At 46.3% G+C, this 18,953-nt stretch overlaps 1 protein-coding gene across 1 annotated transcript in view; it reads right to left on the bottom strand.

Annotated features, from left to right (window-relative positions):
* LOC120817178 (thyrotropin-releasing hormone-degrading ectoenzyme) overlaps positions 1-18,953 on the bottom strand; it is a 66,204-nt gene that overhangs the window by 18,617 nt on the left and 28,634 nt on the right. Inside the window, exons 5-8 of the mRNA XM_040173068.2 lie at positions 16,096-16,250; positions 7,341-7,454; positions 1,832-1,969; positions 1,178-1,243 (exon numbers count right to left, since the gene is read on the bottom strand). Of these exons, the coding sequence (XP_040029002.2) occupies positions 1,178-1,243; positions 1,832-1,969; positions 7,341-7,454; positions 16,096-16,250 (473 nt within the window). The remainder of the gene's footprint in view (positions 1-1,177; positions 1,244-1,831; positions 1,970-7,340; positions 7,455-16,095; positions 16,251-18,953) is intronic.

Genomic DNA, 18,953 nt, shown 5'->3' with positions numbered 1-18,953 from the left:
GTGTGTGCACGGGGAATCATACATATTTCACTGCCTCTCCTCAGATTAAAAGCTATATTTAACCTACTCTCACCTTACATCACATGACATCATCTTGCAGGATCTCCTCCAACCTCCTGGATAAAATCCTGCTTTGTTTCCGTTGATATTCAGTTCCGGCTTCGCCAACGACGTCGTCGTCGTGACTAATCAGGGAGAACGTGAGCGGCCCCACGCGGCCGATGGACCAATGAGGCAACGCGCCGCTCATTCACGCCACTGACGTTCTCCTCGCTGTCTGTTAGCGGCTCGACGCGAGACACAAGCCTCCAAACCTCCAGAGCAGAAGTGACTCAAGGACACAAAGCTCAGATCCGCTCCTCGCTTTTCTCTCTGATTCATGTTTCATCACTTTGTACAACAGCCAAACCTCCTTTTTCTCCACCAAGGATCAATGCTCAGAGTTCTGCTTTGAACTTGTCCCCAAGTAGACGGAAGTGGAGCGACAGAAAAGTGAAAATCATTCCAAGGAACTTCTGGTGCTTCATTAAAGTGAAATGTTCTGCTGTCACTCTGCAAACGTCCCCACAGCTCAAAATCCCACATCTGTGCGTCAAACGGATCACCGGAAGCCGACGAGCGAGATTAGCAGCTTACATGTAGTCAAATGAAATAAAGAACGTTCGACTATCGTAGTATTAAAATGCTTCCAGTACGAAAAAACGCAAACACGGTAAGTCAACTGCTATTTGTTATAAGCAAATAACCTTATCAGCGTCGCTAATTAAATAATTGTGTGACTTGCGTGTGTAATATAAATATAGGTCCAAAAACCCCCTGAATGAACTCGTGGACATGCAAAGCCTCTTTGTCCTCACATCTCCTTAAGCTCAACTTCGTGGTGTCTCGTGGAATATTTAATACCGGTTCTCCTGGATGGAGTCCAGGTCACTGAGTGTGTTTTATCATATTGCTTTACAGCAGAAAGAGAAAGCAAAAGCCAGATTAATTTACACATCGGCCATCTGAGGGCTCAGCGTGCTACAAACAATACGGGTTTAGCCCAAATCTGGATGCACAAACACGCAAACACGCAGCGTCTGTCTGAGTCACAGTGACAAACAATTTTCAAAACCTCGGCTGTCCCTCTTGTCGTTCATTTAGAAAAGACGTGCACAGGTGGACAACGTCAACTCACATTCAGTCCCTTCTGGAAGAGCGTCTGTCCCATCACGTTCGCCAGCATCCGGATCAACGCCGCCCCCTGAAGGCCGCGCAGAGAAACGCGCTTTCAAAGACAGGTGAAAACACGCTCTCGACTGTTAACGCCACACTGACCGATGACGTCGGTTCATAAAAGTTTTCCACAGTGGAGAACGACACCAACGTTGGCTACCGGAAGTAAAGTATTCTAATGATTGCAACGTGAATAAGGAGAAACAGCGTTCATTTTTAGTGCTGAATATGTTTGACTTCCCGTATATTTTCTACAAAAGCATATTTTAAATGCTTTAGTCTGCTTCTTTAGGAAATATTGGTTTTGGTTTCCGAAATATTAAATATTATACTGTGCGCTCTGTGCGGCAAAGTAGCTTCAACAGCTTTGAGTTAAACTTAAGCGAACTTTACCGTGGACAGCAGTTGACCCCACGTTGCCGTAATTTCACTCATTTGGACAGTAAATACTATTTAACAATTAGATAACGCAATTACAATTCAGAGAAACAGTTTCATTACTTTTAACAGACGTAACTCGTTACTGTAAATAATTACACATTTTCAGTGGTTTGCAAATGAAAAATGGCTTAATGGTTCAGACTTTGGAGGGAACAAAGAGCCGGAGAGGACTCACTTTTTTGTAGGCAATCCAGTCAAAGACTCGGTCGATGTCCGCCGCCTCTTCCACCTCCTGGGAAATCGGGTGGGAGGAATTAAGCCCGTCCAATTGCATCACCTCATGAAGGACATCCGTCAGGAAGCGCTGCTTCTCCTGAACACATGACATGACATTACAATACATGTCTTTCACCCAAAGCCACTTACAATCAGTGCATTCACCCATACGGATACAAGAAACACACCAAAACACACACATGTTAGCTTTTGTCTTTTAAGGAAACAATGTATTGACACATTCTCTGGATCGAAACCTTTGAATCTTATTCTGATCCAAAACCATAACCACACATTTTAAGCCTGAAACATAGTAGTCAGATGATGGTCAAGCACCTAATGGACAATGTTGGTGACTTTTTCTCTCCAGCTCAGCTCTTACTTTGATAAGGAGTCATTCAGTGGTTCATTAGGTCATTCATCCATTAGCTTTAATGGTGTCATTAACCTGGTTCATTTGTAGATATTGAAATATCTGTTTATCGTTTTCATTTGTTGTTTATTGACTTCTCACTAGTTACCGTTAATTCTGCGTCTTCTCATTTCCATCGCTTCGTTTTTCATGGTTCTCTTCATTCGTTTGTTTTCACCACTTCTTTCTTCATGTCATTTAATCCGCATTTCCTCTTCTGCCTGCTTTAATTTTTGATTCTCTCCTTTTCATAAATCCTCTACTTCTTTCCTCCCCTCCAATCATTCATTCCCGTTTCCTCCCGTTCCTCCTGTTCCTGTTTCATCTTCTCCCCTCTTCTACTTTCAGGGTTTTAATAGATATGTGCAAACACGTAGAGCTGTAACGAGGTCTACATAAATTACCCTTGGGATCAGGCTAAATCCGTAGAAGTACGGCTCTGTCTAATTCATGGATTACAGTGTTTACTATGAAGATTTGGTTTTAATGAACTACCATCTTGTTAAGCAATGGCATTGTTGGCTTACGAAGTTTTAGTCGTTAATAAACTGGATGAACAGGAAGTTCTTCTATATTCACTGTATCTGCTGGGATCTGGCTAATTCTTGGTGTAGCGTGGCTCTGTGTAATGAATGGTTTAAAGTAGATTTGGTGTTAAATCCAGTTAAACATAACTTTCTTTTACAGTTTGCAGCGCCGGCTGGGACAGGTTACTTCTTGACAGATGGGTCTATTTTAACCTGCAGAAAATATTCACCTCGCTCAAAAGCATTAGAATGAGTTCAAACGTACGAATGTAAATAGCAAGAAACCAGATCTAACATCTGGTGTCAGATGGTGTCGGCGGGTCGTGAAAGTTCCATGTTTGTGCCTGAGAACGAACCCACTGATTCTGTGGTGACACCGTCATAAAGTCCGAAAACACACTTCTTAACAAAAGCAATATGTTTTATGTCTCACGGTGTCACACCCGTGCAACCTGTTCTGTTTCATAATTGTGTGTACTTCTTTGATGGTGTATTTGTTTGGGACCCTTTTGAGTCCTTTTAAACAAGGATTCCATCCGTTTCTCAAAGGGCTGCGCCGCAGCACCGTTTTTTCTGTAAAGGGTTTTGCATTAAAAAGCATTTTGCGAAGCCTCCAGCAGAGAGGAGCTCTCTTGTAGTCTGATATTTACGGAGCACAGAACACAGCATTAGCATGAGAGCGCTCCTCTTCGTCGGTGTACCAACCATCATTTACCAAAGGAACATAGAAATGTGACTTTTAGTTAGTTAGCTCGTGGTAACTAGGGTTAATCTGGGGTTTCTGAAGATGAAAGGAGGTAACTGTGGTTATTTGGATGTAAACTGGGGGGCTGCATCCCATTGGCTGGATTAAAGCTGAAAACTGGATTGCAGCTGGCTGGCGTCTGCAGAGCCTCCAGCAGCACTTTGAACCCAAATATTTGTCGGATAAATCTGTTTCTTGGCCGACGGGAGTGAATGTGAGTAATTCCTGATCCCTCCCTTCAAATGATTGGAGTAATTCCTGGGCTGAAGACGGAACGCCGCTTTTCATTTCGGAGGCCGACAGATGCACAGGTAAACAGGGTGCATCGTGGGACTCCACAGATTACACACTCAACTAATTAGTTAAATGGAACATTTGGACACAACCGAAATGACTCGCAAGGAAGACAAATCTGAGTAAATGAGACATCAGCTCTAATTAACAAAGACTTAAAGTCACCTGGAGAGAGAGAGAGGGGGGGGGGGGGTGGTCCATCTGCTCCACGTGGCCATGATGGACCAGAAGGACCCACATGTGGAGGTCGTTGTAAACACTCGCACACACAGATGGAGGCACGTCTGCTCTTAAATCCCTCACTCCTCTCCTGCTCTTAACTCCATCACTCCTCTCCTGCTCTTTACTCCATCACTCCTCTCCTCCTCTTCACCCCGTCACTCCTCTCCTGCTCTTAACTCCATCACTCCTCATAGTAACCCTCTACTGTTTATTTCAGACTGGTGTTAAAGATGTTTGGTATAACCGTTGGTATGGTTGGTATTTATTGGTATAATTGTTGGCATGGTTGGTATTTATTGGTATAACCGTTGGTATGGTTGGTATTTATTGGTTTAACCGTTGGTATGGTTGGTATTTATTGGTATAACTGTTGGTATGGTTGGTATTTATTGGTATAACCGTTGGCATGGTTGGTATTTATTGGTATAACCGTTGGTATGGTTGGTATTTATTGGTATAACCGTTGGCATGGTTGGTATTTATTGGTATAACTGTTGGTATGGTTGGTATTTATGGGTATAACTGTTGGTATGGTTGGTATTTATTGGTATAACCGTTGGCATGGTTGGTATTTATTGGTATAACTGTTGGTATGGTTGGTATTTATTGGTTTAACCGTTGGTATGGTTGGTATTTATTGGTTTAACCGTTGGTATGGTTGGTATTTATTGGTATAATTGTTGGTATGGTTGGTATTTATTGGTATAACCGTTGGCATGGTTGGTATTTATTGGTATAACTGTTGGTATGGTTGGTATTTATTGGTTTAACCGTTGGTATGGTTGGTATTTTTTGGTATAATTGTTGGTATGGTTGGTATTTATTGGTATAATTGTTGGTATGGTTGGTATTTATTGGTATAACCGTTGGCATGGTTGGTATTTATTGGTATAACTGTTGGTATGGTTGGTATTTATTGGTATAACTGTTGGTATTTATGTCATCGGAGGTCGGCTCCAAACCAATTATCTCTGAACGCGTCCTTTGTCCTTTTTTGTGATGGCCAGATACGATACGCTTACTTACCTGATAAGTGCTTCCCATCTTCACCTTTGATTACCCCTTAAGGTTGCCAGCTAATTGTACAGTTTGACAGTTTGTATTTTGGTGCACCCCCCCCCCCCTATAAGAAGAGTTTTAAAGGTGTGAAAGATTAAAAGAAAAACAATCTGGTTCGCTATGTTCTGTTTCTATTCCACACAGCAGAGAACCTCCAGAGACGAAGGTCTCAGAAGCAGAGGGAGACTCCACCAATGTACGAGTCATCTTTTTGGGTGGTGTAATTTTTAGGCTGCAGATTGTTGGCAAAAAAAACAACGTAGTTGGTGCTAGAAAATACCATTTATCTCAAAATGAAAATGTCACTGTCAATGTACACATGTCACAAAAACATGACTGAACTTTGGGCTTCTCAGGGACTCTGGTCCCCTGAGTCAAAGTCCTGTGTTCGTTTCAGCAGCATTCAATAACATTTAATGTCAAAAACAACGCGTTTCCTTTTTCTCGTTTTCCTGTTAAAACGAATTGACTTTAAATAACCAACGACGCGGAACAACACACACTGTTTTTTTTCGTCGATCGGAGTTTAATTTCCCATGATTCCTTTGCTTTTGTTCCTTCTCCCGCAGCGCCGCGACTCAATGAAAGCCGGTGTTTCAAACAATCTGCTTCATCGGGATCGAAGCGCTTTGTTCGTATTAAAGTGCAGCTGTGCAGAGGCTGCAGCGTCGTGTGCGCGGGAGATAAGACGCAACAAGTGGAATCACAGCGCCGGTGGAAGCAAAGAGGAAGAGTGCTGTGATTCAAAGGTGTCGTTGAGTTGGACCCGTCGGGGAGGTGATTGTGTTTTAATGTGATTGTGATTCGAGCTGAAACCAGTGTGAAACAATCTGTTCAACCCGAGCAGCATGAAACTAAACTGGACGTCATCCGCTGCGGCTCGGAGGCTGTGGATCATCTACACTCAGAGCAGCAGCAGTCGGGACCTCCTCCTACTCAGAAGACACTTTTATCTTTCTTCTCATAAACAGATGCTGTTCATTGGTTATGTAAAGATTTATAGAGAATTTTAAGAGAAGCCAAGAGGCAGCAGATCAGCAGAAAGGAGGATTATGAAACTATAGAGGATCATTTCATCTGAAAAATGCAAAGCCAACAATGTTGGAAGAGATGTTTTTTTTGTGCTCCTCAACATAGAAACACCACAGCGCCATGAATTATTTGACAATCCTTTAGGTTCCTGTAGGTCTTCGTAGCTTAATGGCTGTAAATAATAGAGTAACCAGCTGACCTTTCTTTGGATGAACAGTCAGTCGCTTTGGTTGGCAACCATGGCAACGGAATTCTAAAACACAGCCGATTTAAACCGACATGCTTCCCTTTATTTGGCTCGGTGGACCGAACAATGCAATTCAAAACCATGTGATTGGATGATTCGAACCAACGTTCACCTTCAACTTTGAGTATAAAATGTAGGTCTATCGATATGTATTCATCACTGTCAACAGATAGACGTGTAAAATGAGTAAAACCAGGGGAACAAAGTGTTGAGTGATTCCTCCGCTAAACCGTCGATCTCCATTAAAAATGGTCCCTACTAACACACCAAATGTCAAACACTCAAAATGTGGATTAATCCGCCGCAGAAAATAGTTCCCCGCAAATACCCTATTTTCTGTTTGTTTGAAAAAAAACACAGTAAGCAACTGTTAATCAAAGACAAGAGACTTTTGTGAGAGTTATACATACATATCTATATGTACATATATGTATATATGGGAGAAGATGAACTATTCAGGGGGAAGCAGTTTGTTGTGGCTCAGCGCCACAGACAGGAAGTAAGATGGCATTGAGAGGGAGGGATTAACACATCGTGGCTTTTGATTGGTTGACAGTAAGAAAAGGGTCAGAAAACCCCGTCTCTGTCCTCTCCGCAGTGGTTTCTAACAATGCAGATGTTTTCCATTTACTCTGCACAATGGCTTTTGTTTCCTGGGGATAATCTTCAGGCCTCATTCCATCGGAAACGATTCTCCGCGTCACTAGAACGTCGCCGATGGCAACAATCCCAAGACGGATCCTCCACTTCTCACCCGCTTTATATTTAACATCTCAAGTCGGTATCTTTTATAAAATATCTGTTTTCATTTGATTCAACCCTCCGTGAAGACAAAATAAAATAAAATAAAGTCCACATCTGACGGCCGAGTTGAACTTCTAAACTCACCGGAGAGAAGAAGAGTTATTGATAAAAGGTTATTTCACTCACCATGTTCCACTTGGGGAAGAGGAAGTCGGTGCCGACGTACTCGAAGAAATGAGCGAAGCCTTCTTTCAACCAGACGTCCTCCCACCAGACCGGAGTCACCAGATCACCGAACCACTGGGAGACAGAGCGGGGGGGTCACGTGATGCCCCCTCAGATTGAATTCGTTTGTTTGAGAAAAGCCGACTGGTTCAAACACAACAGGAAATACATCCGATTTTCATTCTGAGTTATTTGTGAATACTTTGCTTTATTTAGTTCCCTCAAACTGATTTTAAAAAGTCAAGACCATTAAGCATTTTAAGATAATAAACACGGAAACCTCCAAGACCAGACAGATCGGTGGTGGAGACCTGTCAATCGACGTGTAGCCCCGCCCTAAAGCGTCCCATCCTTTCTGGTCTGTGTGACTCTACATGGACCGTAGTTCACTAAATCAACCTCATGCTGTATTGAAGAAGACTTGAAACTGAAGACTGAGACCATAAACTTATAACGTTTACTGAGGGAATAAGTCGTCTATGGGACCAGAGGAGGTCCGACGGGATGCTCAGAGCCTCGTCGGGGCGCCGGGTGCTGGGCGGGTGGCAGAGGAGCTTAAAAGAAGAAGAGTTCACCCCAGAATTCACCTTAAATCGAAGGGGCCACGCTGCAGTTTCACACCATGGCCCAGTGTGTGTGTGTGTGTGTGTGTGTGTGTGTGTGTGTGTGTGTTTCCACACGTGCGCACTAACTCCCTCCCCTGTTTGGCGGGTCGAGTGCGTCCGGGCAGGGATTCAAACCGGCCACCCCGTGGGAGCTGGCGGGCCGCTCGGCGGAGACCAAACAGCAGATGATGCTCCGCTGACGGAGGAAAAGCTCCTCTCAATAATATCTCGTTTTTGAATATTTCATTCATGTAATAGAAGCAGGCTGATGAGGTGACAGCATCATTTACTCACTTCGTTCACTCAGGTTAAATATCTATATACTTTGTATCTAAACTCAACACGCTGGCACAATAAATGAGACGTCTGCATGTGATGGATTTCGCTGCAGAAATGACTTCAGGTCCATAAATGAGGAGGACGTTTTATCAGATAAATGTCAGCGACATTTTTAGTTGAATTATTCAATTCGGATCAAGCAGGAGGAAAAAGTCACCTTTCATCTTTTTGATTTTTTCATTTAACATGACGGTTCGCGTTTGATTCCTGTCTAATGGGACTAATGTTGGAATCGGGTCGGTAACGGCCGTCCTCCAATCGGACCCGGCTAACCCGCATGTCCATGTGTCCTCGAGCCAGACACTTAACCCCACATTGCTCCTGCAGTGTGAATGGCAGGACCTGGTGGCTCTGTGTGTGGTAGCTGCTGTCAAAGCGCTTTGAGCGGTCAGAAGACTAGAAAAGCGCTAAACAGGTACAGACCCTTCACCATTAAACAGGACGGCGCCGGTACTTTGTGTCGGCGCCCACTGACCAACACAAAGATGACGAAGTTCACCCCGGAGAGCCGATCGGTTCCACATGAGAGGAGCTGCTCCTCTGCGCTCGTCTGGTGGAGCGATTCAATATGACGACTGATGACGTCCCTGCAGCACGCTTTGTTTTCATTATGGTCCGTCGTGTCCCATCCTGCTTCAGCCCCATTAAAACTACCAGCCAGAAAGAAGAAAAGCCTCCAGTGGGCCGGCGGTTCCTGCAGGGAAAGTTGACTCGGGTCGCCGTGGCTTCCACTGATGATTTTGCATAATTTTGCATAATTTTTCCTGTTTGGGGAATTTGTGGGGGGTTTATCATCGTTTTGTCTGTTCTGCTGTATTCTTCAGATGTTGCATCATTTTTTTTACTTGCCGGTATAATTTTGTAATATTTTTTCTGTTTTGATGATTTTTTAAGATTTTGCATAATTTTATCTGGTAATTTTTGTGTTTTCTCAAATAAAATATCTGTCACAGGTCATTTTTAAGATTTTCTTTTTTCATTTCGACAAAATTTACCAATATTTTGTCTGTTTCAGTGAATATTTCCTAATTCCCATAATTTTGCAGTCTTTATGTTTTTCCATCATTTTTCAGTTTTGTGTTTTTTCAACAATCATTTTGGGCTTCAGGAAACGTTACACAGTTCAGAAGTGTGCAGGCGGATTAGACTCTCAGGCTTCACACTCTACATAAGACGTTCACCAGCTCATAAGATGCAGAAACCAGATGCACCACACTGTGTGTTTCAAAGCCAGCATCTTCTTTAGCAGAATATTTTTTGCTACAACACCAGTTATACCTAGACAGGAAGTGGCAGTTGTTTACTGCGGTGCCTTCAATAACCTCCACCAATTAGAGGTGGTGCAGTCTGCCAGTTACCAGCGAACACGTAACACCAGGAAATGTGAATTTTAGAGATTGCTTTGCAGTTGCTGGCAAGCGGAAAAATGAATACATTTTAAAGTAATTATGCAATGAAGCACTGAGTTAAAACAAAAGAAGAAAAGTCTCTCTCTCTCCGCCTTTGATCATCCTCCTCTTCCTCCACTTATAAATATTCATCCCTCTCTTCAGCGCAGGGACGCGAGGCCTGGTCGCCGTTTGGCACAAATACTGTTTACATCAACACATCTGTGAAATTAGAAAGAGCTCCGCTGTGTCTGCGGCGCCACGCTCACCAATCGTTTCAGAGTAACACGGTAGACCGACAGAACCTTCAATTAAACTCACTGGACTAAAAAACAGTACATTGGGGATGGACCACTCGGGGATAAGAAAGCCGGATCCAGGAAGTTTTGTGGCCATCGCACCATTTATCTTCACCTACGATCAAACCTGAGCACCTTAAACCATCTGGACTACTTGGACCTTGTACAGGACCTGGTCTAAAGCTTTCTGGATCAGTTGGATCCACGCTGAATGCCAATATTTTGACTTATTCTTATCAGGGAGATCCAGGAAAAGAAACCTGGTGCATCTGCATGGATGGAGCAGGATCAGAGCTAGGAGTCTTCCTGAAGAGTTCTGGACCAGTCCAACTTGGCTTTTTAAAGAGTTGGAGGCAGGACAGGAATGTATTGTTGAGTTCTAAGACACAGTTCTGCATCATTTGGATCCAGATTTGTGTCCTTGGTGGACCTGGTGTTCTGTCTGGGCCCACAGTCTTAGGACATTGGACCACTTCTATTCTGAGAAGGTTGCTGCAGTTTAAGCTAAGAGACTAGAAGCAGAATCCTGCCCGTGTTGAACCTTGGCCTACAGACCTGTTTCTGAGATTTGGAACTTTTAGAACCTGGGCTAAGAGTTCAGGATCGAAAACCTAAAGATTAAAGGTTTCCAGGGGAGCTTGATCCAGGATGCTGCAGATGGGACTTCTTAAAATGAAGTCTTATTCAGCCTCGAACAAAGTTCAGATTAGCTTGGAAAGTTTGCTCTTGTGGTGCGTTCACAGGTCGCCAAAAAGCTTCGACTTCTAAGCGTCTCAAGCTGGTAAATCACAGTAAGAGATGAGACGGAAAGACACATTTGTGCAGGGAGACAGATTGTGTGTCTCTTAACTCTTTGACTCGGATCGTTTCTCTTTGTCTGGTCGTGTTCAGAGTTCTCATCCTTCAGTCCAGACGGCTCGACAGCGCCGACTGGCACAACCAATCCGTCACAGCACCGACACCTCTGATTTACAGCAGACCTCGGTGTGTCCCCGTGTGTGTGTCCCCGTGTGTGTCGACTGGTATGTCTCCACAAGAGACGGACGGAGAACACCAAGAGATGAAGTGGAATGCTACATAGAAAGTACACACACACATGTGTGAGGGGCTGTTTAGCGTTTCATATGTGTGTGTATATGACAGCAGTATGTATGTATGTACGTGTGTTTCAGGCGCGTATGTATCATGTTTTATACATATACATTTTTTTCAGAACCATCCTTAAATATACAGATGTTTCTATCACGTGGAGGTTATTTTCATCTGGTTTGATCTGGTGTGGAAGCTGAGCTGTCACATCCAATTGAATGTTTTATTATTGCGCTGAAAGCGTCTGTTTTTAGTCCAGTGATCGTTTGTGAACAGATTCTGCTGAATATTAACGTGAAGTTAAAGAGGAGGAGTTTTATTAAAGATTCCTCGTGTGGATGGAGACGGAAGTCTGAGCATCAGAGAGACAAATATAAACACAGAGACAGAGACGACGCCAAAATATAGAGAGATACAGACAGGTAGAGAGAGAGAGAGAGAGAGAGGGGGTGAGACAGGTAGAGAGAGTGAGAGAGGGGGGTGAGATAGGTAGAGAGAGAGGGGTGAGACAGGTAGAGAGAGTGAGAGAGGGGGGTGAGATAGGTAGAGAGAGGGGTGAGACAGGTAGAGAGAGTGAGATTTTTGAAAAACCTTTATTTTATATAAAAAAAACAATTACAATCATTTCATCTCATTTGCCCGTCTTCTTGCTCAGGATCCTCCTCCGCCGGTCAGACGCCTCACTCAGCCACATTTCCTCCATCCCTGGTGATCTTGAGGTTGATCTTCCTTAGTCGGAAAACCTCCTGCTGGGTGTAGTCTGCCCCACCCTTTTTCGTGCAGCCATGTCGAACGGAGCGCGCAAACTTCTCCAAGTCGGAGAAGTAGTCCTCCAGCTCCACTCCTCTCTGGTTCTTGGTGGTCTGCAGGAACGCTTTCATCTGCCCCACCCCGTGCCTGCTGGTGACCGTCCCCCCTGAGGAGACGCTGTCTTCAGAGGCCCACCCTGAAGAGGACCCTGACTCCACACCTCCCACCTTTCCTCTGCGCCCCCCTCTTTTTGCCCGAGAGCCTCCCCTGTTGGCCCTCGTCTTCCTCTTCAGGCGGGGGGCCTTAAAGTCCACCCCCCCCTCTTCCATATATTCCTCGCTGTCCGAGGTTCCACCTCGAACAGCTCCCCCACTACCAAGTGCCCCCATCCCCTCTTTCACTCGGTCACACACACCTGCCCGCTGGGCTACATTCAACCCCCCATCCACTCCGACATTCATCCCCTCTGACCCCTCACCCACCTGACCGACCGGCTGGCTCTCGCCCAATCCCACAGTCTCCCCCTCATCCACCTGGTCGCCCGGCTGGCCTTCACCCAATCCCACACTGACCCCCTCACCCATCCCCGCAGACACCCCCTCACCCACCTGACCGACCGGCTGGCTCTCGCCCAATCCCACAGTCTCCCCCTCATCCACCTGGTCGCCCGGCTGGCCTTCACCCAATCCCACACTCACCCCCTCACCCATCCCCTCTGACCCCTCACCCACCTGACCGACCGGCTGGCTCTCGCCCAATCCCACAGTCTCCCCCTCATCCACCTGGTCGCCCGGCTGGCCTTCACCCAATCCCACACTCACCCCCTCACCCATCCCCACAGACACCCCCTCACCCACCTGACCGACCGGCTGGCTCTCACCCAATCCCACAGTCTCCCCCTCACCCACCTGGTCGCCCGGCTGGCCCTCACCCAATCCCACACTCACCCCCTCACCCATCCCCACAGTCACTCCCTCACCCACCTGACCGACAGGCTGACCCTCACCCGTTGCCACACTTACCCCCTCAGCGACCGGTTGGGCTTCACCTATCGCCACACTCACCCCCTCACCCGTCCCTACTGTCACCCCCTCATCCACCTGACCGACCGGCTCGGCCTCACCCCCTCCCACACTCGCCCCCACATCCAGCGGAGCGGACGAGGGGTTCCTCTCCGGGCAACCCCTCGCCAGGTGTCCCTCTCCGCCGCAACGGAAACACCTCCCATCGTCCGATGTGGCGAACATGGCGTAGTCAAACCCCTCGATCCTCGCCTTAATCACCAGGTCGAGGGCCTGGGGTTTGGTGAGGACCATGTGGAGTTGTCTCCTGTGAGACACCACGTGCCTCATTAAAGGCGACTTGCACCCCGAGGACAGCTTTTTAAGCGGGGACACCACCTTCCCATGTTTGGCCAGCTCCTCCAGCAGCACTCCGTCAGGGACGAACGGCGGAACGTTCGCCACCGTCACCCTGACGGCCGGCACCGCGAGCGGAAGAACGGGCACGTGCGCCCCGCGGACCACCACGCCGCTCGCCACCACCTCGCGCGCCTTCTCCACGCTATCTACAAAAATGACCACCGCGCGGTTCATCCACGCGGCGGACTTCACACTCCCGTGCCCAACCAACCCCCCCACGGCCAGACCGCAGTCCTCCACGGAGCACGCGAAGCCCGGCGCGAGCTTCACGCCGTGCTTCCGCGTCAGCCCCGTGAGGTCCGACATGCCGACCGGCTACAAACGCAGACAAAAACACATAAAAAGAAAGAAAAGTCACACGTACACACCAACACGCATTCACCCCACGAACCACACCAGAAACCACGCCGAAAAACACACGAGATAACAGATAGGAAACACATCCAAACAATTCACCTCACGCTCCGCACACTCAGCACTCCTTCCGCTCAGAGAGAGAGAGAGAGAGAGAGAGAGGGGGGTGAGACAGGTAGAGAGAGAGAGAGAGAGAGAGAGAGGGGGGGGTGAGACAGGTAGAGAGAGAGAGAGAGAGGGGGGGTGAGACAAGTAGAGAGAGTGAGAGAGCGGGGGGGTGAGATATGTAGAGAGAGAGGGGTGAGACAGGTAGAGAGAGAGAGGGGTGAGACGGGTAGAGAGAGAGAGGGGTGAGACAGGTAGAGAGAGAGAGGGGTGAGACGGGTAGAGAGAGAGAGGGGTGAGACAGGTAGAGAGAGAGAGGGGTGAGATGGGTAGAGAGAGAGGGGTGAGACAGGTAGAGAGAGTGAACAATGAGGTGATTTATGGCTCTTTGTATTAAAACCAACTGGATGCAAACAAGTTCTGCTGTAATAATAAATGATCCACTTTGAACCCAAACACTGCAGATATCCTTCACACACACACACACACACACACACACACACACACACACACACACACACACACACACACACACACTAAGTGAGTTTTTCCTTGTATCTGTGTGTGTCCTTGTGCGGATGAAACAGTTTCATAGTAAAAAACGGACGACTGAAGCTGTGGATTTATTCCCTCAGTTAACATCACGTTGGGTCAGAGACCTTTTCTCTGCCAGAGAGAGAAATCACACGAGTGTAAATCATTTGTCCTGTTTCTGACTTTCTTTCTTTTAATGAATCAACCAAAAAAAATCAGTGAATAGAAAGTGTGTGTGTTTATTAGACGACACACACAGCGAATCCACAGCTTTGTTTAACCTGCGATCAGCACACCTGCCCCCCCCCCTCCCCAAAGACAACTCCACCTGACCTGCAGATGTTACCTGAGCTGCAATCTGTGCTCCGTCACCTGCACATCTGGGCACACATCCTGTTTACCACAGCGAGACACACACCTGGTCACACTAGGATGCAGAAGGACACACACCACCTGGTACCCCGTCACGTTGCTTAGTAACCGCTTAACACAGACGATGCATGGGGGAGGGGGGGGGGGGCATCATGTGAGGACTCCTTCATATCGGTCATGTGACTGAACTCCTCTTCAAGGTGATCCGACAGTTATCCAAGCGTAGCATCATCTTATTGATCAGCTGAGTGAGGAGGACAAACCCACGTCTCCACCTGTAAACTCCACCCACCTCCAGTGTGTGTCTGTCTGTGTGTGTGTGTGTGTCTGTGTGTGTGTTGTGTGTTGCAAGAGGAGACAAACATCACTCCTTCGTTTCCCTTCCTTCTCACTCCGAATTTATTTAACGTGGAAATAAAAGTCGTTCTCTCATTGAAGCAGAGAGTTTGAATCTTAATGCGACACAAGATGAAATAAGAGCCGTAGAGTTGAAACAAAAACACTCCTAATAATCTGAGTCACAAAGTAGAAACACATTACAGGCGGGATGAAGAAAACCTTCCACTGGTGATATTCACAAGAGCTCTTCTCTCCTTCTCTTTGTCTCCTTATCTCCTTATCTCCTACACTCGCTCTCTCTCCTTCTCTCCTTTCGCAACAAAAACCTTCCCGTCTTGTTCCGCCTCATCGTGTTCGTCTGCCTGTCACATATTCAGAGTCGTACAGTAAAAACAGGATCTTGGCGTCTGCTGAGAGCCCTCAGGGGGACACAAGGACACAGAATCTCTTTAGAAGGACATTCCAGTGGAGGGACGCTCACAGAGCCGCACTCCAAGGGTCGTGTCTGCAATTTACCAACACATGAAGCGCCTGTTGACCCTTTGTTTAAAGGAAAGGAGTAAAGGAAGCAAACAAAGGGAGCAGGAGCCTCACTGAGGAGTCTTAAGAACATGCTGATGTCCTGAAAAGGATCATTTCTTGGTGGCAAACGTGGCTTTTTTCCGCGGAAATCGGAAAGACACCCGGCAGAGCTGTTATAGTGTTAGTGACAAAATAATTAATTTCACAGTTCAACAAATCTAAAATAGAAGTAAAAGAATTGTGCAAAAAGCTGTGACGGCTCGAATTAAACTACTTGATAGTGAAATGTTGAAAATATTTTTCTCTCTAATTTCACAGCCTCCATTAGCATAAATGGGAAATAGCATTCACAGCTATATTTTCATTATTGCCTGAGACTAATTATCGTTGTGCGTTTGTTGGGTTAGAATAAAACACAAACAGCCACAGAGGAAACAGCTGTTTCTACGGAAGCCCTGAATGGACAAAGCATGTCCCGTGAAGCGTCTCGTCTCTGCACAGTTGGACTACATATGGTCGGCTTTAGTGGAGGGTCTTCGATCGCCTCCAACCAGCTCCGAGTCACAGGGTGTGAAAGCAACCGGCTGAACTCCCCCTACCTGGTGGCAGATCTCGTGGACGACCACCATGGTCACCTCCATCTGATAGGACGACGACGCCACCTCGGCGTCCAGTAGGATCTTCTGCTCCACGAAGACGCTCAGCCCCCAGTTCTCCATGGCGGCGTAGGGATGTTTGGGCACCGCCAACAGGTCTGGAGAGCAGACGAGAACAAAAGCGTCACGGCTTTTACACGCTGAGCCGAATGTTAATGAACTCCCCAGTCGGCTTCATCCGCTTAGCGCGCCGCCGTTTCAATAAAAAGATGAGTGAGCGGCTGCTGGCGGCAGAGCGGATCCCATTTTGGGTTCAAATTAAACTCGTGAGTCATTTTAACAACCTGCCAACGTGTCCCTTTATGCCCACAACAGCAGTATACAGATGTTTGGTATAACGGCACATGCATCTGCACGGGAGAGAGAAGAAGAGAGAGAAGGATCTCCATAGCTGAGGAGGAGCTGAAGAAGACTCCACCTTCACGTCAGAGTGAAGAAGAACTAATGCTTAAGATAAAGGTCCAGTTCTTCATTAACGGTGTTGGTTGGTATTAAAGTATCTCAACAGCTATTTGATGGATTAACATCATATTTTAGCGACACATTCATGTTCCCCAGAGGAGAAACCCGATCATTTCACTTTTATTACAGTGCTTCCATCATGGCTGAAACATCGCAGAACTCAAGCCGTCCACCTCCATAACTCCGCCTCCATATAGCGAGAGATGTTAAGAGGAGGTTCTACTACTACGTCCGTTGTAACAACCCAGTTTTTTTTTTTTTCAGAGCAAACCCCTCCCGACCGCTCTTTCTCTGCAGCTGTCAATTATCTCGGAAAAAAACCTCGACATACCGCTGGTTTGACGGCTGTCAATCACCATCACAAGACCCGAAGCGTTGACAGAAACACAAAAACAGAGTTTGTGGTTGTGAAAGAGGTTGAGTGCTTCCAGTATTCCCACATTTTACAGCTGGAAACCTCGTCGATGGAGAGAGAGACAAAGGGTGAGACAGAGAGCGAGACAAAGGGACAAAGGGAGACTCGTCGCCCGGAGACATAAAAGCAGATGCTGCTTTACTTTTATGATCACACATTCTGTTCTCACTTTTGTCCCAGTTTCACTGCTCAAACAAAGAAATAAACACGCACACTCATGTTTATCCTCATTATTAATTCAGTATACTGTATAAGAGCTACTCTGCTCTTCAAGTAAAAGGAGTCATTTGTCCATATATCTTAATTAAGTCAAATATATATGCCTGAACATTGACAGTTCATATCATGAATAAATGATTGGAAACCAGCTCATTAATGCACAATGATGTCACTGATATGCAAATGAGTGTCGTCTGTTTGTACCAACTTCTCCTCTTCTGAGGAGGAGAAAGAACTTCGTGAAATACAGAAGTTACCGTGGAAACACAATTCCCACAGCCAGCGTCCAATCCGCTGCCAGCCCTCGCTCCCCTCCCCCTTCGCCCGATGTGATTGGCTGACAGCTTATTATCCACCTGACTGAGGCTCAGACAGCAGAACTGATTGGCTGGCTGGGTGGAGGCGACGTGATTGGTTTAACCTACGGGGGATATGCAAATGAGCACGTTGGGTTTATTGTGGAATATGCAAATTAGACGTGATTCTCGATGGGACCTTTAATTTAAAAGGAAATGAATCGGTTTATTTTGCTGCACAATGAACCTTCCGGAGGATTCTTTGTCACCAAACACACGCCTGACTGATCCGATTCTCTCTCGTCGTCCTTCGCTCGTGGGATCACTGACGTTCTGTCAGAGTTGGTAAATAACAATAATAAATAATCCATCTGCTGAAACACTGCCTTTGTGAATCAATGAGGAAAACAACAGTTTGACTTGCAGCTCAAAAACGTTCATAAACCTTGTGATGAGAGCGAGAGGAAACGCCTCGGTACGAATGAGGGTGGAAACGCTGTGGGAGGTGTGCGCGAATGTCTGTTTTCAGATTATTATTATCCAAAACACGATATTGTTCTTGTTTTGGTCGACGGCTCAATCATACCATTGCAGAGTGTTAGTCTGAATATGATCGTTTGTTTTGCCACTGTCTTCCTCAGTGAAACGTTGGTAAAAACATGCTGATGAATCAGAAATCCTTTACAATTACCTTTATACATTCATTCACATTCCTACAATAATCAGAAAAACACAAGTCATCCTCTTTAGAGACCCTTGGTCTGGGACAAAATCCAGGAAGGACGTATCACAATTTGTTTCTCCCCCTTTTTTTCCTGCTATCACAAAGCTCTAAATACACATGTTGGTAATTACAAGTCAGAACGGTGATCGTGTTGGAGTCAATCAGGCCCCTTTGGGTCGCCGGACCCCCCTCTCTCAGTCTGAGGAGGTTTGGGGCAGAATCCCTTTTTTGTTTTTGTGGATCCTGAAGAGGCCTCCTGTCCAAACGTCCATAGAGTCCCGACGGAACTTCAAACGATCCCACTTCTGACTTCTGAACATTTAGCGCAGACGATCGGTAGATAAGAAGAAAAGGCCAATAGGTCTTTCTCCTTTTATTTCCTTGCAAGGGAAAAAGGGTCCGTGTTCAACTACGTGCTCAGTAGACGGCCAAGAACCTTCCTCCTCACAACAGGGCAGTTCTTCTACCGACAGACAAACTCGTTGTGTCTCTACAGCCAGGAGTCAGTGTGAGACACTCCAGCCTAATTCTTCTTCATGGCCGCACCATCCCAGCAATTTATAAACTCGTTCGTCCAATGAAACATTTTGAAGGGTCACATACATTTTGCCATTACAGTTCACACACCACCACACTGCCAATAAACCAGCCAGACTGGATGGTTGGAAGAAGGACATAAACCTCT

The sequence above is a fragment of the Gasterosteus aculeatus genome, chromosome 4 (assembly GCF_964276395.1).
Source record: "Gasterosteus aculeatus chromosome 4, fGasAcu3.hap1.1, whole genome shotgun sequence".
In the NCBI taxonomy this organism is placed as follows: Eukaryota; Metazoa; Chordata; class Actinopteri; order Perciformes; family Gasterosteidae; genus Gasterosteus; species Gasterosteus aculeatus.
Note: the sequence above shows the minus strand (reverse complement) of the source record. Positions and strands in the feature narration are given on the sequence as shown.